The 23,928-nt window shown below is 38.7% G+C and overlaps 1 protein-coding gene across 4 annotated transcripts; it reads left to right on the forward strand.

Annotated features, from left to right (window-relative positions):
* The first annotated feature begins 1,083 nt into the window (after positions 1 to 1,083).
* Positions 1,084 to 23,846, forward strand: LOC101474030 (flotillin-2a). 4 transcript variants are annotated; one of them, XM_012920801.5, is made up of 11 exons: positions 1,084 to 1,311; positions 4,723 to 4,804; positions 9,406 to 9,496; positions 16,062 to 16,185; positions 16,400 to 16,518; positions 16,651 to 16,764; positions 16,896 to 17,015; positions 17,100 to 17,314; positions 18,410 to 18,593; positions 19,194 to 19,343; positions 20,716 to 23,846. In XM_012920801.5, the coding sequence occupies exons 1-11, from the start codon at positions 1,263 to 1,265 to the stop codon at positions 20,764 to 20,766; spliced, it is 1,299 nt and encodes a 432-aa protein (XP_012776255.1). In that variant the 5' UTR covers positions 1,084 to 1,262; the 3' UTR covers positions 20,767 to 23,846. The 4 variants fall into 4 exon arrangements, with proteins under 4 accessions (XP_012776255.1, XP_004557487.1, XP_024659864.1 ...); XM_004557430.6 differs by lacking the exon at positions 9,406 to 9,496 and adding an exon at positions 10,006 to 10,096 and having other exon boundaries at positions 1,086 to 1,311; XM_076888971.1 differs by lacking the exons at positions 1,084 to 1,311; positions 4,723 to 4,804 and adding an exon at positions 10,006 to 10,096 and having other exon boundaries at positions 9,420 to 9,496.
* Positions 23,847 to 23,928: the final 82 nt, after the last annotated feature.

Consider the following 23,928-nt stretch of genomic DNA (forward strand, 5'->3'; position numbering starts at 1 on the left):
CTCTTTTACTTTGTATTTAATTTTCTGTGGTGTCCTGTATTAGCTTTACTTCCTGGTTGCCATTTCCTGATTGTTTCCATTTTGTGTGAGAAGACATGTAATCAGGTCTACAAAGGCCTGATTACACGAGAACAGAACTAAAAATCAGACACAAGTTTGAAACTTATTGGTTGAAATCATCCTCAGAGGTATGACTGTCAATGCCTAACTGTAATACACAGTGGAGGCTCTTTCATGGTTTGAGGCAGCATTTCAGCCAGTGATACTGAGGATCCTGTCAAAACTGATGGAATTATGAATAAAGAAAAGTACTTTTAGATTCTAATGCACTGTGCAATACCAGCCGAAAAGCATCTGCATGACACTGGCTTCACTTTTCATAATGATGCCAAACACACTGCTATTGCAGTAAAAGAGTAAAAGGATACGTGCACAACAAAAAAACACAGTGGAGCTCTATCAGTCATGGCCTGAGCCTTCCCAGAGCCCAGACCTCAACATAACTCAAGCAGTATGGGATCATCTTGGCAGAATGGACTAAAAAGCTCCCAACATTCAACAGAGATGTAATATAAGGTAAAAATCATTTAACCTTATATACTACAGTATACATTTGCAGATGTTTCAATGACTCACTGCTCTTATCTCTCATTTTCCAAGAGCTTTTTGCACAATACTGCAAGGTTGCAGGGATATATAGAAAGTGCACATATTTTAGAAGGAGAAATGACCAACATAATTTCTTGGTTGGCTTCTGCTCACGTGCCTGGATGTGATATCATGTGACATGGTCACTCAGTATGAGTGTTTCTTGCAAATTACAGCGAGTGTTGTTTTGGTTATTTGCGTGAGAAGACATTTAAACTTATGATCCGGAGAGGAGGGGCCCGAAAGAAGGCAGGGAGAGCTGTGGTCACGTGAGTCAAGTGGCCGCAAAACAAGCACATAAGTAGAGCAAAGTAATATTCAAAATAAAACCAAACGGCTAATTTAAACCGGTATTCACCACACAGCTTTGCCAACGTGACTTTATTTTGAAAAATTTATCAGCGGAAGTAGTGTGTCTCATTAAGTATAGAGTGACGCAACTACAAAGTAAAAATCTCCATTTTGAAAAAAGAAAAAAGGAATCGTCGGTAGGGGCGTGAGAGAAATATTTTATAGATAGTGGGGAAAAGGAGCAAAAGGTGTTTTTTTTTTTAAAAAAAGTGAGTTTTGTATGCGTCGAAAAGGTGTGGATACACGTTTTTTCTGCTGCTGAAATGGGAAACTGTCATACCGTTGGACCAAACGAGGCCCTTGTGGTTTCAGGTAACGTAAACGCTTCGTGGTCGATGTGTGTTTAGCTGCTTGGCGCTTCAGGGTCGCTGAAGTAGAAGAAACGAAAAAATGTTTAATATAGCCATTATACGAAAAGCAACTAATGGCTTTTATTGTGTGCATTATAAAATGGGAAATAACGTGACCTGTTATATCACGGTAAAATCACCATGTGAAGCACTAAAGCGGGCGACAGCCCCGCGATCCTTGCCTCTTTAGGAAATCAGACGCATCTCCATGTTTTCTTTTCCCACATGTTGACGGGAGTACATGTATCTGGACAGTTAGGTCGAAATTTGGTAATAAGTGGACGAGCCAGCGTGTGTATCTTTCTGTATTTTTCCCCAGATAATTTATATTCTAGGTCCGCCGATTTCCTCTGTTAATACTCTATTATTGCAGTATTTCATCCGATTGCAGTGACGCTTGTTCAAGTACGAATACTAGTTTGTCAAGCAGCCTTTAGATGGTTTTGGTTTCCGCTGTTTATATTTCGGTTTCTACATGTGTGCTCACGAGTCTGGCTTTATATGATCATTTTAGTAAGAGTCAAACAAGCATAATGTAACAGGGTAGGAACAGGACCACAGGACTTGATGTTTATTTGCACTGGTGGCTCACTGGTACTCTTGGCCTACAGGACTACAGCAGGATTAATTGAATTATGAGAGAAGGGCTTGTGCACGCTCCCGGATTTGCAGACTGCGTCTGTCACCACTGATGTTTCTAATACCCATAACACAGGGTACACAGAATATAGTCCTTAAAATTTTAAAAGCTACTGGCCATGTAGAAAACAAAACAAATATTAGAACCAGATAATAATAATTTCATGCATTCGCTATTGATTGTTTGAGAATCCTACTGTAGGTTCAAACTACGGTTTGGGAACGTGTTGCAGGAAAGATGTCCAGCACGCCTCTGTAACTGAATCGTTAAGTGCCGTTTCCTGTCTGATTCTCTTGTGATGAACAAATAACAACTTTGGGATTTTCCATTGTGCAAAAATCAGCATGTAATTCATCACTTCGAGGAATGTTGTTTAAGAGCAAAGTTGAGTGGGTGTGAGTTGCACATTCTGATCCTATGACCCGATTAGTCTCGGATGTCGAAAAGAAATAGCTTTGCTGTTTACATGTTTAGGGGCCAAAACACAACGTACTTTTCATGGCCTCAATTGTATATTAATGCCACCATCTCTCCATAGTGTGATTTAGGATATGCATGGCTTTTTGTCAAGAAAACTGAAGCTGGTAAAGGATTATTTGTAGTTTTCCTAAAGTGTCATTTATTGACGTGATTTATTGACCTGTAGAATGAATGCATTAGCAGGATAGTTGTCGCTTCAGCATTCCTCCATAAAATCAGTATGTTGATAATCATGTGACCAGACCAGAGTTACTATAGTTTTGTTTTTTTCCAATTTAGTTTTTACTTTTATTCCATTTTTGACTTTTTAAATCAGTTTAGTTTCAGTTTGTTACCAGAGTGGATTTTTTTTTGTTTCAGTTCAGTTTTTATTGTGTGAAAATGTTTAGTTTTATTTTAGTTTAATTAGTTTCAGTGTTAGTTTTCGTCTGTTTAGTTATTATTGTATAAAGGGCATATGTCAGAGGCAAGAGGAAAATCAGTACAGGTATTACACTATTTTTTGAAAGTCGTTGACTTGCAGTCTTTTACACATCCAAAATATCAATAAACACAGCCAATGACTCGTGTAATAAAATCAATAATAAAAGATAATAGTAATAAAACATGTAATAACATTTTACTTAACTAAAAATTACTAAAACTAAGACTATTTCTCCCTATTTTTTCATTTTAGTTAGATTTAAACATTTACAAAATTGTTTTAGTTAGTTTTATTTTATTTTTTTATTTTTTTAAAAAGTCTAGTTTTTACTTTTTAAGTCAACTAAAATGTTTTTCACATCTAGTTCTAATTTTACTTTAGTTTTAAACTCTAAAAATTTTGACCTCTTGTTCAAATTTAATTTAAATTTAATTTTAAGGTTTTGAGGTAAGAAACAGTAATATTCAGGTAATGTGATGTCCTGTATTGCAGACAAACTTAGTTATGGTATCACAGTAGTCACAGTTTTACCAAGGATAGTGTGTACTTTTTCTGGTTTATGTACACAAGTGCTGCTGTTTCCTGTCAGATGTTAGTCAGTCAGGCAGCAAAGTGCCCTGTTGTTGGAAGCTTAAAGGCCTGCTGCGTCATAAAGGAAGAGGTCTGCTACAGACCTATAATTTCAGATGTTGAACGGTTTACTAAAAGTATTTGAGTTAGGGAAGTATGTGTTAATAAGGATAGTCTACTCCTGGCCATCCTCCCCTTTCTGTTATCATGTGACAGCTGAGAATGTCACACTAATCACTCATGATTACACCATGACGCTGAGGCTAGTGAAAGGGGCTGCCTAACCTAACTCAGTCTCATTTGGAAACTCTTGTCAGTGTCATTTTTAGAGGTTAGGAGGGTAATGGCTTATAAAATATTGAAAATAGTTTTATTGGTTCTGCAAACTTACTGATGAGGTGGCTCAACAGGTTACATTTAATTAAATGAACAACCGCTATCAGAGAAATCACATGCTGCACCACATGTGCAGCATGTCCCTTCATATTTTAGTCTCTGTTGTTTGGATCAATATTGAGATCTTACATTTTCAACATGGTTGCTGGATACATTTATATCTTCAAAACAAAAAATGTATTTTTATGTAAATGTATTTTCTTGCTCTTAATAAAACATAAACTAACATTCAAGTGAACTAAACAGCAGCCTGGCAGAATTTGGACTTGGACTCTGGTGAGGCAAAATGAGAGAGGTTGTGCTGAAAGGCAAAACGAGAATTATTGCAAAACAGAATGCATCACAATAATGATGATTATTATTGCACAATTAAAACTGGATAATACGTTTTAATTGTCCTTGGAATCCACAGTTGTAATAATAACAAACCCACAAAATCAGAAAGAATGGTTCCATGAGGCTGATGTATTTAAATGAGAGCTTGAGTGTTTCACCCTTTACCTGCTTTGTTTTGGAGAACCTTTCTCACGTAGCTGCTGTGGGTGATGTGGTTGGAAGATTGAGAGAAGGGTTTTTGGTTTTCTGTCTTAAAGCTACACATGATCCTGTTTAGAAACTGAGTGCAGAACAGAAAAGTGGGTCACTAATTGATCCTTTTCAAAACAGTGATACTAATTTCGGTTTGCATTAAATTTGCTTCTAGAGTTAGAAGTGTGCATTAGTATGAATTCGGGTGGTTTGTGCACAAAGTTTAAAAGAACCCAGACTGGATGTCATATTGAAAAAGTCACATACAACAGCATGTGACCTTTTGCTACATTGATTGCAGCCATGTGATGTGTTTTATATGTGTTGCTCCAAAGGTGGCTGCTGTGGCTCAGATCAGAAGACTTATGTCGTGGGAGGCTGGGCATGGGGCTGGTGGCTCGTCTCTGACATCCAGAGGTAAGATCTGTCTGTTCTAGCTTTAACCTGAACAAATGTGCTCACAAACTCAATCAGGAAACTTTTAAGATGAGGGTATCTGCAGGTCCCCACAAAAGGTTCTATAATACCTTTATGTCCTTATGGTCATGACTCAAGGTTTTTTAAGAGAACAAACACAAAAGATCTATGAACCATATGAAGAGCCATAATCAAGCAAGTTATGAGATCATTTATAAATATTCATGAATGGTAATAGTTGTATAGGATTTTTTTTTACAGGGTTTTGCTGTTCAGAGATCTTTTAAGTTAATAAATTCAAGAGTTAATTTGTTTTCCCACCTTACACTGTGAGTTAATCAGATAATTTCAACAAAGACATGGTGATGTAGTATACGTCTCCTGTTTATCTAATTGGATTATGTTTGGCTAGACCCCTTTTATTAGGGCACATGCCCCTGTAAGATCTCAGCTTTGCATTTTGAGTAACAAGGGCTTGTGTTTGGATTTTCAAATAGATAGACAGATATCTATCGGTCTGTCTGTCTGTCTGTTATATTTGTGCACAATAAGTAGTTGACTTAAGTCATTACTTTTGTTGTTCAGTTATGGTTATCATTAAGAGGAGAAGAGTGCAAATGTGCAATACTTTATCAGTTCAGTCTAGTTTCCTAATAGTTACGTGCAGGCTGTGATTTTTAGCCCTAAAACATACTGAGAATGTAGATATTTTATTAAGATTGCTATATTTTTACCTTTTAGCCATAAATTCCTCAGTAATTGTTAGTGATGCAGCAGTATTGCAGTGACAGTAGGCCAATAGTGAGTTAAGTAAAGTTAACAAGTAAAGATCATATAGATTTTTAAGTTTTCTTTGGTCTTGCTCTAAACAACTGTGTTGTCGACTTTGTATTAAAACAGAAGCACTAAAAGAGATTGTGTATGTCCTCATTACAGTAAGGATTTGGATCAGTTTGAAAGAATGATTGTTAACGGGTAATCATGTGACAATCTCAGATGATCTCTTGTGCAGTAATTCAAAAGTAATGTAATATGATGTAATGTAGTAATGTAATGAATTGCCTCTATAGGAAATAAATAATGTAATGCATTAATTATCAAAGATGAATAATATATATTGACATCAAATTATATGAAACTAAAAGTTAATAAAAAACTCAGTTTAATTTTGTGCAAGTCATTTTGTAACTTTATTTTATAACGTGTGTGTGTGTGTGTGTGTGTGTGCACACCTAAACATATTCCCATACATACACACACACACAAAACAGAAGACATTATTCAGAGTTTAATGATGAATAAATAAGCTATTTGTGGCTAATAGAAATGCTCTAATATTAGAAACTAGTGTTTAACAGATTAGTGAGAATTGCAGCTGAGTATAGTCTGCTTTTTTCCAGCCCCAATGAAGAAGCATTAGTGGAAAGACAAACAGATGTTTCATAATGATGATCTGAGGGAGAAGTACTAACAATATTTGTAAAACTACTGTAAACTGAAAATGAGCTAAACTCCTGTTCTGAAATAAAAGCCATCAAAGGAAATATAAACCTGCGAGAAGCTACTCACTAATGGTTTCATAATGAGCTACACCAAATTAAATTTGTGCCTCTTTGTTTCTCTGCCAGAAACCGAAAACAAGCTCTTTAGTTGGCTCTTGTTCATATATATTCCATATCAAGAAATAAAAACTGCTCCTTTTGTTTTTGTTCAGATGTCATATGCTGTATAGCATAATCCTGTAAAAAAGCAGCATTGATACATCTTGTCTGTGGAAGTCCTGATATTAACTATCTTTTGTTTGCCTGCCTCTTTATTTCAACTTTGCTAACTTGCTTTGCTTTGTGTCATATTGATCTTGCCCTTTCTCAGTCCTTGTGTGCCTCCTTCACACCCATTTCGCTATAAGTGCTGCTCATTGGCTCTAGTTGCTAGGAAACATAATGGTTTGACCTTAAAAACAAGATGCAAAAGTTGAAACATGTCTGGATTTATCTCCATTTAGAGTTAAGTAGTCTCAGGAATCCCTTCTTATATTTTTAGTATTAATATTATTAAGAGCAGCAGGAAGGATCTTGTGCCACTCAGAGTAGTAGTCATCATGTCTGCTAACAGCCCTGTGTGCATAAGCCAGTAGCTGGACAGCATTATTATGGTGCTGGTGGTGGTGGAGGACTTCCTGCTTGTGATGCAGTAATCTTGTTAATGTTGAGTTGAGGCTCCTCACTCATTGATCCAGTTCTCTTGGAAAGAAAGGGAGGTGGAGCTGTTCAGCAGAGTCTCTGGTTCCCAGTGTTGCTGCAGTCATCCTCCCATGTCTTTGACTGAAACTGACCCAAACAACTTGGTATGAATGTAGTGTGTTTATCATAATACAAGGGTGGTAAGCCTCTTTTATCTGCTCTGAAACATAGTCATATGTAAACAGTTCAGTGTTGAAGCACGGGATAGGATCGTTTGTAATGGACATTCCTGTGTATTTGTGATGCAAACGTAAAGGATCAAGGATCCTGTTAACACTGGCTTGTAGGGCTGGGCGATATATCAAAAATTTATCGTTACCGAAATTTATGACTCTCATCGACGTCATTTTGCCCATGTCGGTAAATTCGGTATTTTAAAAAAAAGGAAAAGGCATGTGCAGGTTGGCGATGTTCATGTCCCTTTAAGACGCTGTGCTACGTTACAGACTTGACGGGGTGGAGTCACATGACTCTACTACCTTTTTATGCTGGGCAGACACTGTGCGATTTTTTTTTTTCAGTCGCGCGATTCAGCTCCTGCTCAAACTGTACGATTGACTCGCAGGGGTTAGAAGTTCATAGGTCACGATGCAGGGTCTCACACTATACTGATGCTCTGATGCGACCTGAGTGCTCACACTGTGCGTCCATAAAATGAAGGTTATAACAGAAATTCTGTCGCTCGCTCTCTCTGTCTTTCACTCACACAGACACGCACACCACCACCATCAACTTTGCTAAATTGCTAATGAAAAACATTGATCAGGCAGCTGTGATTGAGCAGCAATGTAGATCCAACTATTTTCACGGTTGTTGTGGTCGTGATAATTTTGTGAGGCCACATCGAAAAGGCTCGGATGAGCTTTCCAAAGTTCTACAAGTTGTGCCTCCATCGCTTGTGTCCAGATCACACGCTGCACTGCCGTGCTGCGCCGTCTTTTTCGCTGACATTTGTGTTTGCGCGTGCGCAGTGTGACAAACTGCGGTGACACCCTCACGACGGTCGCGAGGATTTCAAACAGGTTTGAAATCCTCACGACCAAGCGATTGATGATCGGGAGCTCGTCGTGAGGTGTCAATCGCTTCTCGTTACCCCACGTATACTATACGATGCATGACGCACGATGAAGGCCAAAATCGGGCCGATCGCCAAAACGGTCGCACGACTCAAAAATCGGCTCAAAATGGGCCAAAAATCGCACAGTGTAAGCCCAGCATAACAAGACGAGACACAGGTGAACAAATGGAGGACGATTTAAATGTTGAAGCAGCAGCGACGGAGGTAGAGCTGGTGGAGGAGGAAGAGGAGACGCTTGTTAACAAAAAAAAATGCATCATCAATTGTTTGGCAACATTTTGGATTCAACAAGGATGATATTGATCAAAAAATTGTTAAATGTAAACTCTGCAAAAAGACTGTTGCGTCAAGTCAAGGTAACACAACCAACCTCTTCCACCACCTGCAGCACAAGTTTTTGTTTAAGAGTTTATAGTTTTCACTAGTCACATGGCAGTGCTTAGTATTTATTATAGTTTTTTCTGTGTTCAATTGACATTTGTGTTTGTGACATTATTTGTTTACAAGTTATAGTACCTCAAGGCCTTAGCAGAGATAGGCCTTTGTCCATGATGGCATTACATTTGCACAATCATTGTTTACTTTGTGAATAGCCAATGTGAAACATATTTATTATTAAACTATTTTGTTTACAAGGGATACACATTTTTTAGAGAGCATGGTTACATATTGTATCCTACACTTTTTATTTTGTTCAGTTAATAAATCTTAACCACTAAAAGTACTTACTACTATTGTCTTCATTTATTTTCAGTGACATTTTACAGTCCTTTAAAGTGGTAATAATATAATTGCAATTAATAGGTCTAGGGGGAATAATATTATCAAAATAACTGGAGGAACTATGCTGCCTGCCACAGCCCCATTAAATGGAAAAAAAAAAAAAACGTTTGTTTTTTTTGGCACTTGGGGTGGTTATCGTCCATTTATCGTTATCGAGGTTAACTGCTCAATTTATCGTGATATTGATTTTAGGCCATATCGCCCAGCCCTACTGGCTTGATTCCATTAGTGATGTTGTGTGTTATCACACTTCATTTAAATTGTTTATAACAGCGACTATGACAAAAATTATGGTTTTAAAAGCGGTATCATCAGCAGCACATCATATGTAAAACAGGCTTAAAACCAGCAAAGCAGAAGGGCAAGTTTTGTGTTTTGCCCTTTCTCTCTTTTCTCTGCCTCTTGACCTTCGCTACTGTTATTCCTAACAGCTGTTGTCCAACTTACTGTTTTGCCTTTGCTATCCCCGCTGCCTGCCTGCCTGCCTGCCTACGTAGAATGTCTCTGGAGGTTATGACCATCCTCTGTCGCTGTGAGAATATCGAAACCTCGGAGGGTGTACCCCTGGATGTGACAGGGGTGGCTCAGGTAATACATTTCAGAAGGCTGGGGGGAAAAAAAAAGAAAAAAAAAAGCAGTGGCTGGTGTTTGAGGCCGAAGGAAGACAAAAGGTGATGGTTCAGCTAATCGGCTAACATTGTCTGTGTGTTTTCATCCTCTTTTCTTCTTTCTTCTGCAGTCAGAGGAGACAGTCAGCTGTTAATAACTTTGCTGTAATGCTGTGCTCTGAGTCACCTTCAGCAACGGGGCCTCTAAATGAATGCTATAGAAATTAAAAAGAGGATATCAGAAGTCCAGAGACCAATCACAACTAATATAATAAGGCTAATTTTTAAATCAAATGCAACTCCTTAATGCAAAATCGATTGGATTGTGGATGGCATCTCATTTTGCTCCGTTGTTAGTGATCTGGAGTCCTTGGGTGAATGGTTTCACTTTGTCTTGTTTTTCTTTTCTTGTGTTCAGTCCCTTCCCCTCATTTGCTTTCCCTGAGATCATGTCAATTTTTATTTTATATTTTTCCACATTCTTCACAGGATAACGCTTGAGATTATGACCCTGCAGCCCAAGTGTGATGATGTAGAGACAGCGGAGGGTGTAGCTATTACTGTCACTGGGGTGGCTCAGGTAAATCACCACACATTTTTGGGACTCCCAGTTCAGATTTCACTAACCCCTCCCTCCCTCCCTTTCTCTGGCATCAGCCTCTAATCACAGCTGAGGTGGTATTTCATACAGGGGTCTCAAGTGCGTATGTGTAACATAATCTGACCAAGCTGGAGTCGAATTGACAATAGCACTGTGTCAAATGCTTCCTTATTTATTTTTGTAAAACCATAGGCAATATTATACAACTTCAGCTGGTATTCTGTGTCCGAGTCTTCAAACTTGATTTTCTGATTTGTAATTTGTCACCCCACTGCTCCCTGCAGCAGTACACCCCCACCAATTTTCTATGCTGATGATACAGTGTTATTTTCAGTCTTTCAGTGAATTAGCATGGCACACAAAAATGGGTCTATGAAAAGCCTAATTGGTGTTTTGTGGTCAATCTCAGTATATTATGTTATTTTGTATGCTGTTTATTTCTGCTTTTTTTTTTTTTTTTTTTTTTTTTTTTTTAATTATTCAGTTCTGGGTCTGTCACATTTTTGTTTAAAATTCACAGACGCTAAAGAATAACTTGGGTAGTCACAATACCAAAACATCTGAGAAGCAGTGTATCATATGTTGGATCCATATTATTGCACTAGGTGTCACTGGAATTTGCAGGGGAGTTTTTAAATAGTCATCTTCTTGCGCACCTCCAGACTTCTTCCAGTGCAGCTGCTATTCTCAGAGGCTCTGTGGGAATTGTGCTCTTAGCTTTTTCATTCGTGCCTCTTCAGTGTGCGCCCCGCACACCAGGTATAGCAGAATTGGCTCGGTTTGTCCCCACCATAACTTTTTTCTTTCTTCTGACCACTACTCATGCTATGAGCCTTCAACTGGGTCGGAATTGTCTCCAGGACCCAGATTGACTACCTTTTCTTTTCAAATATTCATCTATTGCTATTATGTGCTGCTTTGTCTCACTCGCAGCATGACTACGTCATTTTTTTCTTCGTCTTCTGTTTTACTGGCAGTCGGCAACCCATTTAATTGGAGGAAGAAGAAGCCAGTTGCTTAGAGTACCAATCAGGGGAAACCAGATAATCTTCCATGACCCCTTGATCCCCTCATGGTACACCTATGTGCTGCAGCACAGTGGTTGGGAAACACTGCGATAGAGGACTCTAAATTATTGTGGATCATAATGCAGGCTCTTACTACCAGCCCAGATTTAGGCCTTACTGCCTGGCATGAACATTATAGATTCTTTCAAAGAAAAGTCCTCTTTAGTCTGTGGATCGTAGGACGAGTTCCACTTTTCAGTGGTCTGAGATGACAGTCATGTCAGTTTTACAGAAGTTGATGTTTTCTGTCTTAAACTACTTAAAGTCCTCATGAAAATGCAGACACACCTGAAATTTCTGTGTTTGATTTTTTTTTTTTCAATTGTTCTGATGATGTAAATAATATTTGTAAAATTGTTAGAACAGGACCCCCAGGTACTGAGCTACCAATAGCAGCTGCAGTGTTCCAAAGGTGCCCAAGGAGACATGCTTCAAGGGTAAATTGTCCAGATTTATATAATCTCTATTTATTTATTCATACTTAGACCCCTGTGTTAAAACCACAGAGTCAACTTTTATTATAAGACACTTGCCTCACTCTATAACAAAGAAAAAACCTGAGCACTTTCCTGTTACACCATCCAGATGAACCAACAGAGATACCACATCAGATTTTGTTCATACCGTTTCAAATTAAGATAACACTGTATATATTGTTTTTTACCTTTATGCTTTGTGTGAAGAACTAAGGTGTGTTGCTTATGAAATCCATGAAGTGCTATAGAGAAAGTTACATTTTATTTATGTAATTAACACATTTTGAACTCTTAAAGAAATATAACGAAAGGAAAGACACCCAGCTGAACTAAAATGATCCATGTAGCAAACAAAAAATATTGTGAGCCGCCACCCTTATATCGCCTTTGGGCTTTTGGAGCCTTGACCTGACTTTTAAAAAATAATTGGGGAAAAAAAGCACTATGCTGCTAAAAAAAAGAAGAAAAATAGATATTTGCAAAATTCTGCCTAAATATGTATTTTACCAGGTTAAGATGTGTGGCGGGGCGTGGTCTGCAGCGCCGCTGAAAGGGAGGCGGACGCACCTGAGCGGCACCCGCAATCACGCCTCGCTGCCTTAACGTCTGTGCCATCTATGCTGTTGTTGGTGTGTGTCGGGCTGTGAGCTGAAAAGCTACAGCTGTATGCTACAGCAACCGTGTGTGAAAAGTGGTCAATAAAGAGATGCTGAAAAGCGTGTTCATGCAAACATCATCGGGTCTGCTGTGATATGTTTACAATGGGACTTCTGCTCCTGAACCTCTGCGCATATCCCATATGCGCACAGCGTCTGCAAATCGGGGCTGTACGAAGTCACTTTCATCTTTACGCAGGACTGTAAGCTGTCATCTATGAGGCGTGAGCGGTGTTTGTTTTTAACATAGTTCATGGTGGAGAACAGCTGCTGACATAATGTGGATCCGAAGATCCATAATTGGCCTACCTGGGGTTGAAAGTCTCGATAAATGCACGCCATTTCGGCAGGTATACCGGCTTCCGCGAGTGTGACGCTTATTTAGAGCGATAAAAAATAATAAAATATAATTTTATTTTTATATTTCAATATCACAGTAATCTTCCAATTTAGGAGTACAAGTTTAAAAAAAAGAACTAACATAAATAAAATACAGTTCAGCTAAATACTTCAAATTTATTTTCCCAAACCACGCCGAGCCGCAGTATAAGGACTAAAGAGCCGCAGGTTGCCGACCCCTGGCTTACACCATAGGTGCCCTCCTAAAAATCATACTGCACATCAGGATAACAGTGACTTCAGCGATACCAAGGCTACAAGACCGATAGTTCAGCATTGCCTCTACACGTGCCTGATGCTGATTGGCACTGTTTGTAGTGAAAATAGAAGCAAACTGTCTTATCCTCTGCAATTGTCTCTTTGTTACTAGAAGAAGAAATTGAGGAGTAGCGGGGCTACAGGCTGACTTTTTAACTAATAGCTTCTTTATGCCCTATGCCTTTTACGTAGCACCATTTAAATCAACATTTCACATTATTTTTGCTGTCTTAAATGTATTACTTAAAGCTACTTTCAGCTGCTCATTTATTCACAAGTGAAGGTTTTACTTGCAGAGCAGCATGTACAGGATTTTTCTTTCCCCAGTTTATGATGGCAAAAACTTATTGTTGACTCTTCACTCTAATCATTCTCTGCTTATTCAAACCAATTCTAACTGCGCCCTGGTGTGTCAGCTTATGGTAATTCAAAAATAGTAGAGAATATTTGCATTGGTGAACTAATTATTTCGTGTAACACAAAGCAAACCTCATAACCTCGCTTAAAGCAGTGCATGAAGTAAAGTAAGCACAATACTGCACAGCTGCTTTCATTCTGTCAGTCACATTAATGCCACAGATGCTGAAGTACAAATCAAAACCCATGTAGCCAGGCAGCGCTCCCTGGCCTTGGACTTTGCCTACAAACAGAGTCAAGACTCCAGAATGTCTTATTTTGCCTTGTAGATACTTTTTAAGCACAAATGTTGACTGAGTTCTAATTTGTAATAGAAAGCAATTATTTTGTGGATTTTCTGTTTAAGAAAATGTACGTATCATCACAGTGTTTTGTGCATTTCCATATCTTGCTCTTAATTACTTCCTGAATTTTTTCTTTGCCCGCATGCCATTAGTTCTTTTGTTTGAATGATGACGCCTCATTATCAGTTCTCTGTTTTGACCACCATTTTGCCACTGTATGTTCCTCTTCTCTGTGTTTTTCTACATGTGTGCTGACAATGAGGCCACTGTCTGGAGTTGAAAACCCCCCCCCACTTTCACACAGTTTACTTCCAGCAGACTCATAATGGTGTCCGTCAGATTGGTCCAGTCTAAGCCAAAGCCACTGTGAAATTTGTGTCCCATGGTAACAGCAAAGTCTTTCCTAATTCAAAGAGACAAATGAATTAGACTTGGTGGGAGACATCCATTTAAAGGAAATGAGCAGAATTTCAATCTAGGATGTGCGTTTCATTTCTGTATTGAATTCTTCAATCATATTTTGCCTTATTACTTTAGGTAGGACTGTTTTTGAATCCTTCGATAACTTAATAGTCAATTTGCACTGGAAGGACCTAACAAATTTTAAAAAACAAAACGGTCTACTGAGATTCTTTTCTGTACAGTCTGTGCATTTAGAGGAGGCAGGAGGAAGGGTGGTGTTACAAGTTGGAGTGGGGCTAGGTAGCAGATTAAGAGCTCAGGGCAACAAATGAAAATTGTTCAAGTCTTTATTCCAATGTCAGCCGTTGCACAGCGCCCCCTGCTGTCTGTTAGAGCTTTCCTTGGCTGTCTTGTGGCCTTTTCTGTTTTCTGGAAGTGACGACAGTCTTTCCTGACTTTGTGTTGCCCTTATTTCTGTTATGAGTGCATGTTGTAAAACATACCCGTGTGCAGACCTCTCGCCTAAGGACCCAGCTCACTCTTTTCTTTTCTTACAGCTCTGATGGACAACAATTTTATCCCAAACCTTTTTAACCCATTTTTTGATTACATGACTGTCTGTTTGTAAATGATCTCTCTTTCTATCACTGACTGTTTCTATCTTTTAAACCTCAGGTCAGTGACATTCATTTTTCTTTGTTTCTTTCTTGTTGTTTTTTTTTTTTTTTAAATGTTACGTGTCCATCATATTTTTCTCCCCTGTTTATTTCTATATATTTGAATTAACCTGTGCAACATTGATGTGAAAATCTAAGTCCTTGCATTTAAGAAGAGCAAAAAATCTAAAAGCAGAATACTGACTTCATCTGACATTAGACGGCCATGTATTCTGTAAAAGCCATAATAACATTTCCAAAATACTTTTATTGAAAATGGAGAGATGCTGTAAAAAAATTATTTACTCCCTTCCCAATTTCTTAGATTTTTGCATCTGTATCGTGCTGACATGTTTCAGATCGGCAAACAAATTTTAATATTAGGCAAATATAACTCGAGAATGAGACAACATACGATTTTCAACCTGATACCAAAGGTCCATCTACTAAAAATCAGAGGTCAAGTTTTCTCAAAATCTTGTGAACGTAATAAATCGAGAATGATGTCACCTGTGATTTTCAAAATGATGAGAAAGGTGAATGTAGTAGGAGGCTGACGGGTAACACTGGCAGCCAGCAGCATTTTTAAATGATTTCATTTATTAAAGGAAAAAAGTTATCAAAACAACCTGGCCCTATCTGAAAAGTGTATCTCAGGGTAAGACAGGGTATCTTTGTCTAATATTGAAATTGGTTTTAACTGAAAAATGTTAAAATAAATAAATTAAATATTAATTAAATACATTTCACGGCATTGTATTTACTCTATAAATAAGTATATCAATTACAAGAAATTTGTTTAAATGAAATGTGAGTCGTGTGGATCGACTTTACCCAAAGGCAAACTAAGAAAGTATTGTTGAACATTTGTTTGGCCATGTCATTGATGGCTGACAGTTTTGGCTTCCTCTTTTAGGTGGGCTGACAGCATACAAGATGTTCTTCAAACATTTTGCTGATTACTATGTCCATAGTTCTTTTCATGTGTAAAAAGCATAATGACATGCATACATCCAACACACACTGGCATAATAATAATAATGATAACAATAATAACAATAACAATAATAACAACTGTTATTATTATTATTATTGATATTATTGTGAATTTTAGGCTTTGTAATTTCAGCTCTTTGCATTACTGATGCAATGAAGGTGAACAGAAAAAAAAATACATTCTAAGTAAAAGGATTTTAAAAAATCTTTGTATAATATTAAAAGCTAGTATGTGTTGTCCTTATGTGTGCCACACCTGTGTGTTGTGCCTGTCTTTGTGTATTCACAAACACAGGCACAATGAATGATGTTCTCTGTCCATGTTGGCGTTAGGTGAAGGTGATGACTGAAAAAGAACTGCTCGGTTATGCCTGCGAACAGTTCCTGGGAAAGTCAGTCATGGAGATCAAGAGTGTTATCCTGCAGACCCTAGAGGGTCACCTGCGTGCCATCCTTGGTGGGTAGCTTCTCCAAACCATATGGTGACTCTGTGGTGTTTTCCTGCTTTTTGTTCTTTTTGGTATCTGCGCCATATGACTATGACAGTGATTGGAGGATTTTTTTTCCCCCTCTTGACATATTGGCCCTATTTGTCAGTGTGTTTGGTTTTATTCAAATGTATTACAGGACCATGATTTTTGAGGCACTAAACACACTGACCGATCTTCCAGGCACGCTAACTGTTGAGCAGATTTACCAAGACAGAGACAAATTTGCCTCCTTGGTACGAGAGGTGGCAGCACCTGATGTTGGCCGCATGGGTATCGAGATTCTCAGCTTCACCATCAAGGTATAAGAAAGAGAACGTCAAGTTCATGTTATTCTGACTCTATTTTTCAAATATTTGTTTGTTTGCTTTTTAATTTCATTAGGTTAACTGCCTAGAACTGTGTACATTAGTGTTAACCTTTCTTCCTTAAAGGATGTATATGATAAAGTGGACTATCTGAGCTCGCTGGGTAAAACTCAGACAGCTGCAGTACAGAGGGATGCAGACATCGGAGTAGCAGAGGCAGAGAGAGATGCTGGCATTAGGGTAAGAAAAGCTTTAAGACGACGTTAAAACTTCTATCATCTATTGCTAATGGCTATTATTACATTAAGAAACCACCAAACAGCACCTGATCCATCTCTCTGTCATTAGTTGTTGCACTCTGTCTTTTACAGGAAGCTGAATGTAAGAAAGAAATGATGGATGTCAAGTTCGTCGCAGACACCAAAATGGCTGACTCCAAAAGAGAGCTGGAAATGCAGAAAGCTTCTTTCAATCAGGAAGTGAACACAAAGGTATGAAGTTGTGTTTGTTGGGTTGAATGTGTCAGCAACAATTGTGAAAGTTTACCCTTTTAAAAAAAATTCCTGCTTCTGTAGAAAGCTGAGGCGCAACTGGCATATGAGCTGCAGGCAGCTAAAGAGCAACAGAAGATCCGTCTGGAGGAGATAGAAATTGAGGTGGTGCAGAGGAAAAAACAGATCAAAATTGAGGAAAAGGAGATTGAACGCACTGAAAAGGAGCTCATCGCTACTGTGAAGAGACCTGCCGAGGCAGAAGCCTACAAGATGCAGCAGCTGGCTGAAGGCCAGAAGTGAGTACTTTGCTGACAAATCCTCTTATCAGTCAAAAAGAAATCACTTTCAGTGAGAGGGGGAAAATGTTAAAGGGCTATTTCATTTATTTCTTAACTGAGACTGTCATAGCGGTTTGCTATATTTAAAGACATTTTTTTAACCATATAATGTTCAGTCTCTTTAGGCATAATTGAATAACTCACCACTATGTAAATAATGCTTTGTAGATGGAGGAAGTGTGCAAAATATGTAATACATATACATATATGTGGGCGATCGTGGCTCAAGAGTTGGGAGTTCGCCTTGTAATCGGAAGGTTGCCGGTTTGAGCCCCGGCTTGGACAGTCTCGGTCGTTGTGTCCTTGGGCAAGACACTTCACCCGTTGCCTACTGGTGGTGGTCAGAGGGCCCGGTGTCGCCAGTGTCCGGCAGCCTCGCCTCTGTCAGTGCGCCCCAGGGTGGCTGTGGCTACAATGTAGCTTGCCATCACCAGTGTGTGTGAATGGGTGGATGACTGGATATGTAAAGCGCTTTGGGGTCCTTAGGGACTAGTAAAGCGCTATATAAATACAGGCCATTTACCATATATGTAAAACATAATATGGGCTACTCTTGCTTGTGCTGTTATTGGTCCATCAGCCGGTCATGCAGAAGACAAAGTTATAACCTACAAGAATTGAACTGAACCTGAGTGTTAAAAACAGTGAAGTGTCCACTGCAGCCGCTGTTTCTACTTTTCATGCTGTATTTTGAATCTTTGAACATTTTTTTCACACTTCTCCCATTCCTATTGAAATCTGCTGTTGCTCCTTTCCCTAAAGCAGAGCAGCTGATTAGTTGGACAGTGGGCCCCAATCTTTATCAATATCTGAAATTATTGTGTTTTTCTAATGCTAAAAAAAATGCCACATTATAGCTCAGCACCCAAGAAACATCATAGTAATATTAATTATACTGCTATTTATTATTCATTCTCACATATACCACGTGTAATGTGTAATGCCTGTTTATGTCTGCATGTCAAAGGTCGTGTGTCTATTAGTAATGAGATATTGGTTATGTAAACCAATAAAGAATTATTTTGCTGTCCCTCTAACACTGATGTCTGTCAGGATAAAGAAGGTGCTGACAGCACAGGCAGAGGCTGAGAAGATCCGCTGTATTGGTGAGGCAGAGGCTGCCTCCATTGAAGCTGTGGGGAAGGCAGAAGCTGAGAAGATGAAGCTGAAAGCCGAAGCCTACCAGCAGTATGGCGATGCTGCCAAGACCGCCTTAGTCCTGGAGGCTCTACCCAAGGTTTGTGATACAGATTTAAAAACAGTGCCATTTGTGGATTTTTGTTTAGTGTTTTTTGTTTGTTTGTTTTTTACAGTGTCTACACCATAAGAGCTTTGAGTACCAAAGTGATTTTATGAACTTTTTCAGACTGTTTAGCAGATTGGACTAGCAGGTTGTCTGGTCTCTGTGATCAAGGTTATGACTTTTTCAGAGTGGACTGCTTGGATAGCAGGACAGCCTCTAATATTTTTGTTTCATCACAATTCAGTTATGAGGAAGAAATTGTAGACATATGGTTTCTGGGTTTTTTTTTTTGTTGTGATATAAACCATTAACAAGCAGCTCAACTTCAGGATTAGTTTTAGAACAATTACACAATTATAACTAACATTTCTGTCTTACAAATGCTAGAAAAGCATTAATTGTCTCACATATACTGTCTTTCTCTGATAACTTTGAACATAGACTTTGTTAAACATTTAGCATTTTTACTGAACAGAGCTGCAAAGGGTTTGTTCTGTTTTTATCACATGATTACTGTCTTGGAAAAAAATAAATAAAAAAATCCGTCCTCAGTTATTGAAGGTCTCAAACTGGTATTCACACTGTTTTTTCCAGATTGCTGGTAAAGTGGCTGCACCTCTGTCCAAGACCAATGAGATTGTCATCCTGAGTGGAGAAGGCAGCCGTGTAACTGGTGAAGTGAACCGTCTATTAGCTGAACTCCCGGTCTCAGTCAATGCCCTCACTGGGGTGGATCTCACCAAGGTAAGAAGGCACTGTACTGTTCAGAGCTCTCTGCTGAATATGAAACATAGTACAGAGCTTTTTTTTTTTCTCCCCCTTCTGTCAATGAAAGTAATTACACAAACACACTTGCCATATGTTTATGATGGGTGTAGCCAATAAGGAAAAGTTAAACCACTAAGTAATCTGCGTTTTTAAGTGTTATAAGTTTTTCCGTCATACTTCGAGTTGCTGTCTGTCTCCATTGCAATCACTAATTGCCTTTTCAGGCAAACATATTTATGAATTATGACATTGGCTTGTTGGGTCCATAAGCCTGCAGTTAGATCCCGAGAGACTTAATCACCATATGTGGGTTTGTATTGAAAGGGCTTTGGTGCAGCAAAAAGTCACTTTTTTGTTTACTGCTATATGTCATCTTTATGGTTAGTTGTATATTTGGGTAATGATTGCTTATAAATAAAGTCTCTGAATACTTTTGGTTAGACATAAATATTTTTTCTCCCCATCTGCAAGCTGCAATTTCCATGCTGTCAGCTCATTATTCACTTCTTAAGAGACTTCCCAAAAATGTAGCACAGGAATGCTGTGCTGTTTAGGAACCGTCTGGGAAATCAAATGGAGAATTTCACCACCCACATATGAACAAACTCTGACAGTTATTACTAAACACTGAAACTCTTGTTGTGTAAATAAGCAACACTTTGTTAACACAGCCAGAGTTGTATTTTTAGCTTGTTCAGTGGCTCTCGAAATAAGAGAAATCAAGGCAGCTTTAAGAAGCAACAGATGCACTGTACTGTAGTTATTAACACTTTACATCCTTTTTAAAATTACTTTTGTTTATTCGTGTTACAGACACAATGAATATATTTGTAATGAATTCCTGGAGCAGGACCACACCTCATACATGCCCCTTCCAGTTCTCTGTCTATATATGAACCTCTGCACTGCACGCTGTTTGCACTCGTTTTCACGCCCCTCCCTCCCTTTTCCAATTCATTCTCATTAGTACATGAGGATCTGCCGCCGCCAGTCCCGACTGAGGCCTTGCCCAAACCGCAGCCTCAGTTCATGCTCACTCCATCTGCTAGTATCTACTAGAAATGCTGTCAAACTTAATTGAAGATGTGGTCTCAGCTAGTTAATTCTTTGTGACTACATTTTTTTGTAATTACAGAAAAATATTTTTAGACATACTCAAATTAAGTGTTCATATTTGATGTGTGAATCTGTACTGATGAGTTAAATGTCAGTGACTTCCTCTGAAACCTCATCATGTCTAAGGGAACAGTTGCTATGACAGATGAATATAATGTACAGCTGTGCTGTGTGAGCATGACAGATGTCTATTAAACACTGTTCCAATGTGCTAATCATTGTGATCACACAGATACCTCTGCTCCAGAAGATGACCACCCCACAGAGCCAAGCAGCCTTCTGATGAAGCAGGCCTGGGACTCGTTATTCTCAATCATTTGCTGTGTATCTGCCTCAAGCATGAAAACTTTGTTTAGCCCTTGACCCCTTATGCAACTGCCTTTGACCAGAAACACTTAACACCAAATCAGAGGTTTTTATATTTTTAAGAGGTTTTTAATTTTCTAAAGGAGAAAATAATGCGGCCTTACCTCTGAAAGATCAGATTGTTTGTATTTTCTGTTGTTTTTAGTTCTTGTTTTAAACACGGTCACCCTTAATATTCTGCACTAGTTAGCCAGGATTATATGCTGCAGTTCTTCGCAGTCCTACTAAATCCTTCATAGATTAAAAAAGTCCAGACGCAAAGTAGGCGAGAGAAATTCAGACACAGAGAACTAATCAGAATACTGTACTCCTCTCCAGAGCTTTCTAAGTATATGCCTGGAATTCAAGCATATGTTCCTGTCTGATGTGTTGACATTCATTGATGATTGGAAATGGAGCAATAGGTGCAGCTCCTGCCTCCTAATTACACAGTCATTCAGTGCTCAGTTGTTGAAGTAGTTTGCAGTAGACTGAACAGAGTGTGTAATTCCCTCTTTGCTTTTAAACAGACTTCTTAAAGATTAGTGTACTCACCGTGATTATATAGATACAATGACACGTTACCTGTTACCAGTCACTTGTATGATAAGGCTTACCTCGCAGGATGTTATGTTGTCTGTCTTCTTGCTCCTATGTGCAGTGCCTGTTCACCACTCAAGTGCCCAAACCAGACGAAAGCGGTTTGGCTTTAGTTGGATTTCTGTCTGACTGTATCACTGTTATAGATGAATGTTGTTAGTTCTATGCGTATACTGACAGCAGTGCTCCCGCTTCTCTTTTGTCACGTTTGGACATGTCAGCATAAAACAAAGCCATATTTGGAAATGATTAGCCCAACAGTGACCCTGCATGCCCACCAAGGCTACTGAACAGTTCTGTATTACCTCAAATGGCATGTGGTGGACATTCAGGGTCTGGGCTTTTTTTGTGTGTGTGTGTAATTTCTTTTGTCCTGTTCCCCCGCCTCAGATAAACTTAGTCTTGCTAACATATTTCCCAGATGTCACTTGTGTGATTGTGTTATTTGTAATTTAAGGAGAAACTCCACAGTGATGAAGGAAAAGCATCGTCACTCTGACCTCTGTGGGTTAAGTTCCCAGTGCACCCAGTCTGTAATGACAAAGCAGGAATGTTACAGTCAGTCACAAGTTGGGAAACAAGCAGGTGATTTGATGGTAAACGCTGTACGCAGTGTTTGTTCTCAGTTTGATGAAAGCAAAGTGAAGTTCATGTTGGGGTCTGAGCAGCTGGATCTGTAGCTGTTTCTGCTGCTGCATGTCAAAGAAAACATGATTTGTTTTCATGTCAGATTTCTACTGTAGTCTGTTACTGTGATAGAAAATGAAACATTTCTTTAAACATGTTCCGATCTTGGCAAGTTCTGCGCGACCTTGAGATGATAAACAATTAAGAGTTTCACAGGTTTAATCATTGCTTGTAGATTTGGTTACCCTGTTGTAAGGTTATATAAATTCATTCACCTTTTATACAAAAGTCAGTGTTCAAAGTAATTGTTCAGTATCAGAAGTTTTGACATGTACTTGCAAGTTTCAACCTGTAGATGGCAGAATCTTAGCATGATTTGAGTCTCAGTGAGTCCTTTGTTGCTACATGTCCTAAATCTAAATGTTGTACTTTTGTACCATCCTTCTCTGCTTTCCCAAACCAGCTTATTGTGCACAGCTGGCCTGCCCACCTCTGAATTAATTTTGTGCCTCTCATAAACAATATTGTGAACATTCATTAACCACTTTTCCAAATCTGTGACCATAATGTTTTGGGTTTTTTTTAATTGCCAGTGATCATTTATCGTACTGTTTCTCTCCTCTGTGAAATAAACACCGTCCATGTGGCTCTTTTGGTCTGTGGCAAATTTCATCTTGTTTCTGTTTTTTCCCCACATTAATGTTATAGTTCCACCTGTTGTTAAAGTGTTGTATTTGTGCCTGAAACACAGTTATGGTGAACCTTTTGATGTTTAATGTTCCTACTGTGAGAAGCCGCTGTTTACCGATACAGGTCATTCAGACCTGTCAAAGATCAGCTGATAATGAATTCACTGTCCCGGTTTGAAGCCGGAGTGCAGATTTCACTGCAGTGTGGATGAGTGAGAGTCCTCATTTTAATTCAGCTGGACAGCAGATCACTGGCAGTTTTCTTCTTCACTCAGGCGCGACACTGCCTCTTACTGCTGGTCATACAGCCAAATGTGGCTGATCATGAAAATTTCCCAAATTTCACCAAAAGTACTCACTTAAAAGTAGAATGTCTTTTATTTTATGTCTGCTTCAGTCAGCAGGTAACGGAGGTGTTACATGCAAGTTACCGTTGAAAGTCATCATTGTAACATTCACCAACGGCACCATTTCTGTCTGCAGAAGACATTGTATCTGAACAAAATGGTTAACAACTTCTTGTTTGCATTGCTCCTTTTATTTAGACAGAATTCTGTACACAGTGCCTTTGTTGAATAATGTTGGTCTACTTAAATGTGCAGATAGTTGAATACCATTCATACACTCGGAAATACTGACGGGATGATTTGTTATACTTTTGTTTTAGATTGTTCAAACTCTATTATACCTGTACTTTAACATCTATCCTACTAATGTATATTGGAACACACACAAGTATGTATGTATGTATGTATTTAGATGATAAATGAAGCATTCTAGCATTATTCCTTTGTAACCTGGACCTCTTGAAGGTCATTCATTATTTTGGCCAGCAAATGTAGGATATGATACCTACATTTGCTTTGTCTTATCAATGTAGTGGCAACCTCTGAGTAGCATTTGAGAGGAGAATGACCAAACATTATGCCTTAACTCCTGTCTTCATGTGAAACATGTCCATCTGTCAGAGATAAATGTAACTTCTATAAAATGATATTGTGAATATATTTCTCATGGTCTTGGATCCAGCATGGCATTTTAAGCATGTGTCCATGTTATTCTGCGTTGTGTTCCACCCTCTAAATAAATGTTTTACCACTTACTGTTGACCTCACTGTCTCAGTTAAATTAGGAGGGTTTCATCTCACACTCAGTGCCATCTGCTGTATTAGTGACGCCTAGGG

The sequence above is a fragment of the Maylandia zebra genome, linkage group LG10 (genome assembly GCF_041146795.1).
Source record: "Maylandia zebra isolate NMK-2024a linkage group LG10, Mzebra_GT3a, whole genome shotgun sequence".
Classification (NCBI taxonomy): Eukaryota; Metazoa; Chordata; class Actinopteri; order Cichliformes; family Cichlidae; genus Maylandia; species Maylandia zebra.

Coding starts and splice junctions, on each gene's coding strand:
- LOC101474030 (XM_012920801.5), top strand. CDS start 1,263: ATGGGAAACTGTCATACCGTTGGACCAAACGAGGCCCTTGTGGTTTCA. Junction 9,497..16,061: donor ATGTGACAGGGGTGGCTCAG/GTAATACATTTC, acceptor TGTTGGCGTTAG/GTGAAGGTGATGACTGAAAA. Junction 16,186..16,399: donor TCACCTGCGTGCCATCCTTG/GTGGGTAGCTTC, acceptor CCGATCTTCCAG/GCACGCTAACTGTTGAGCAG.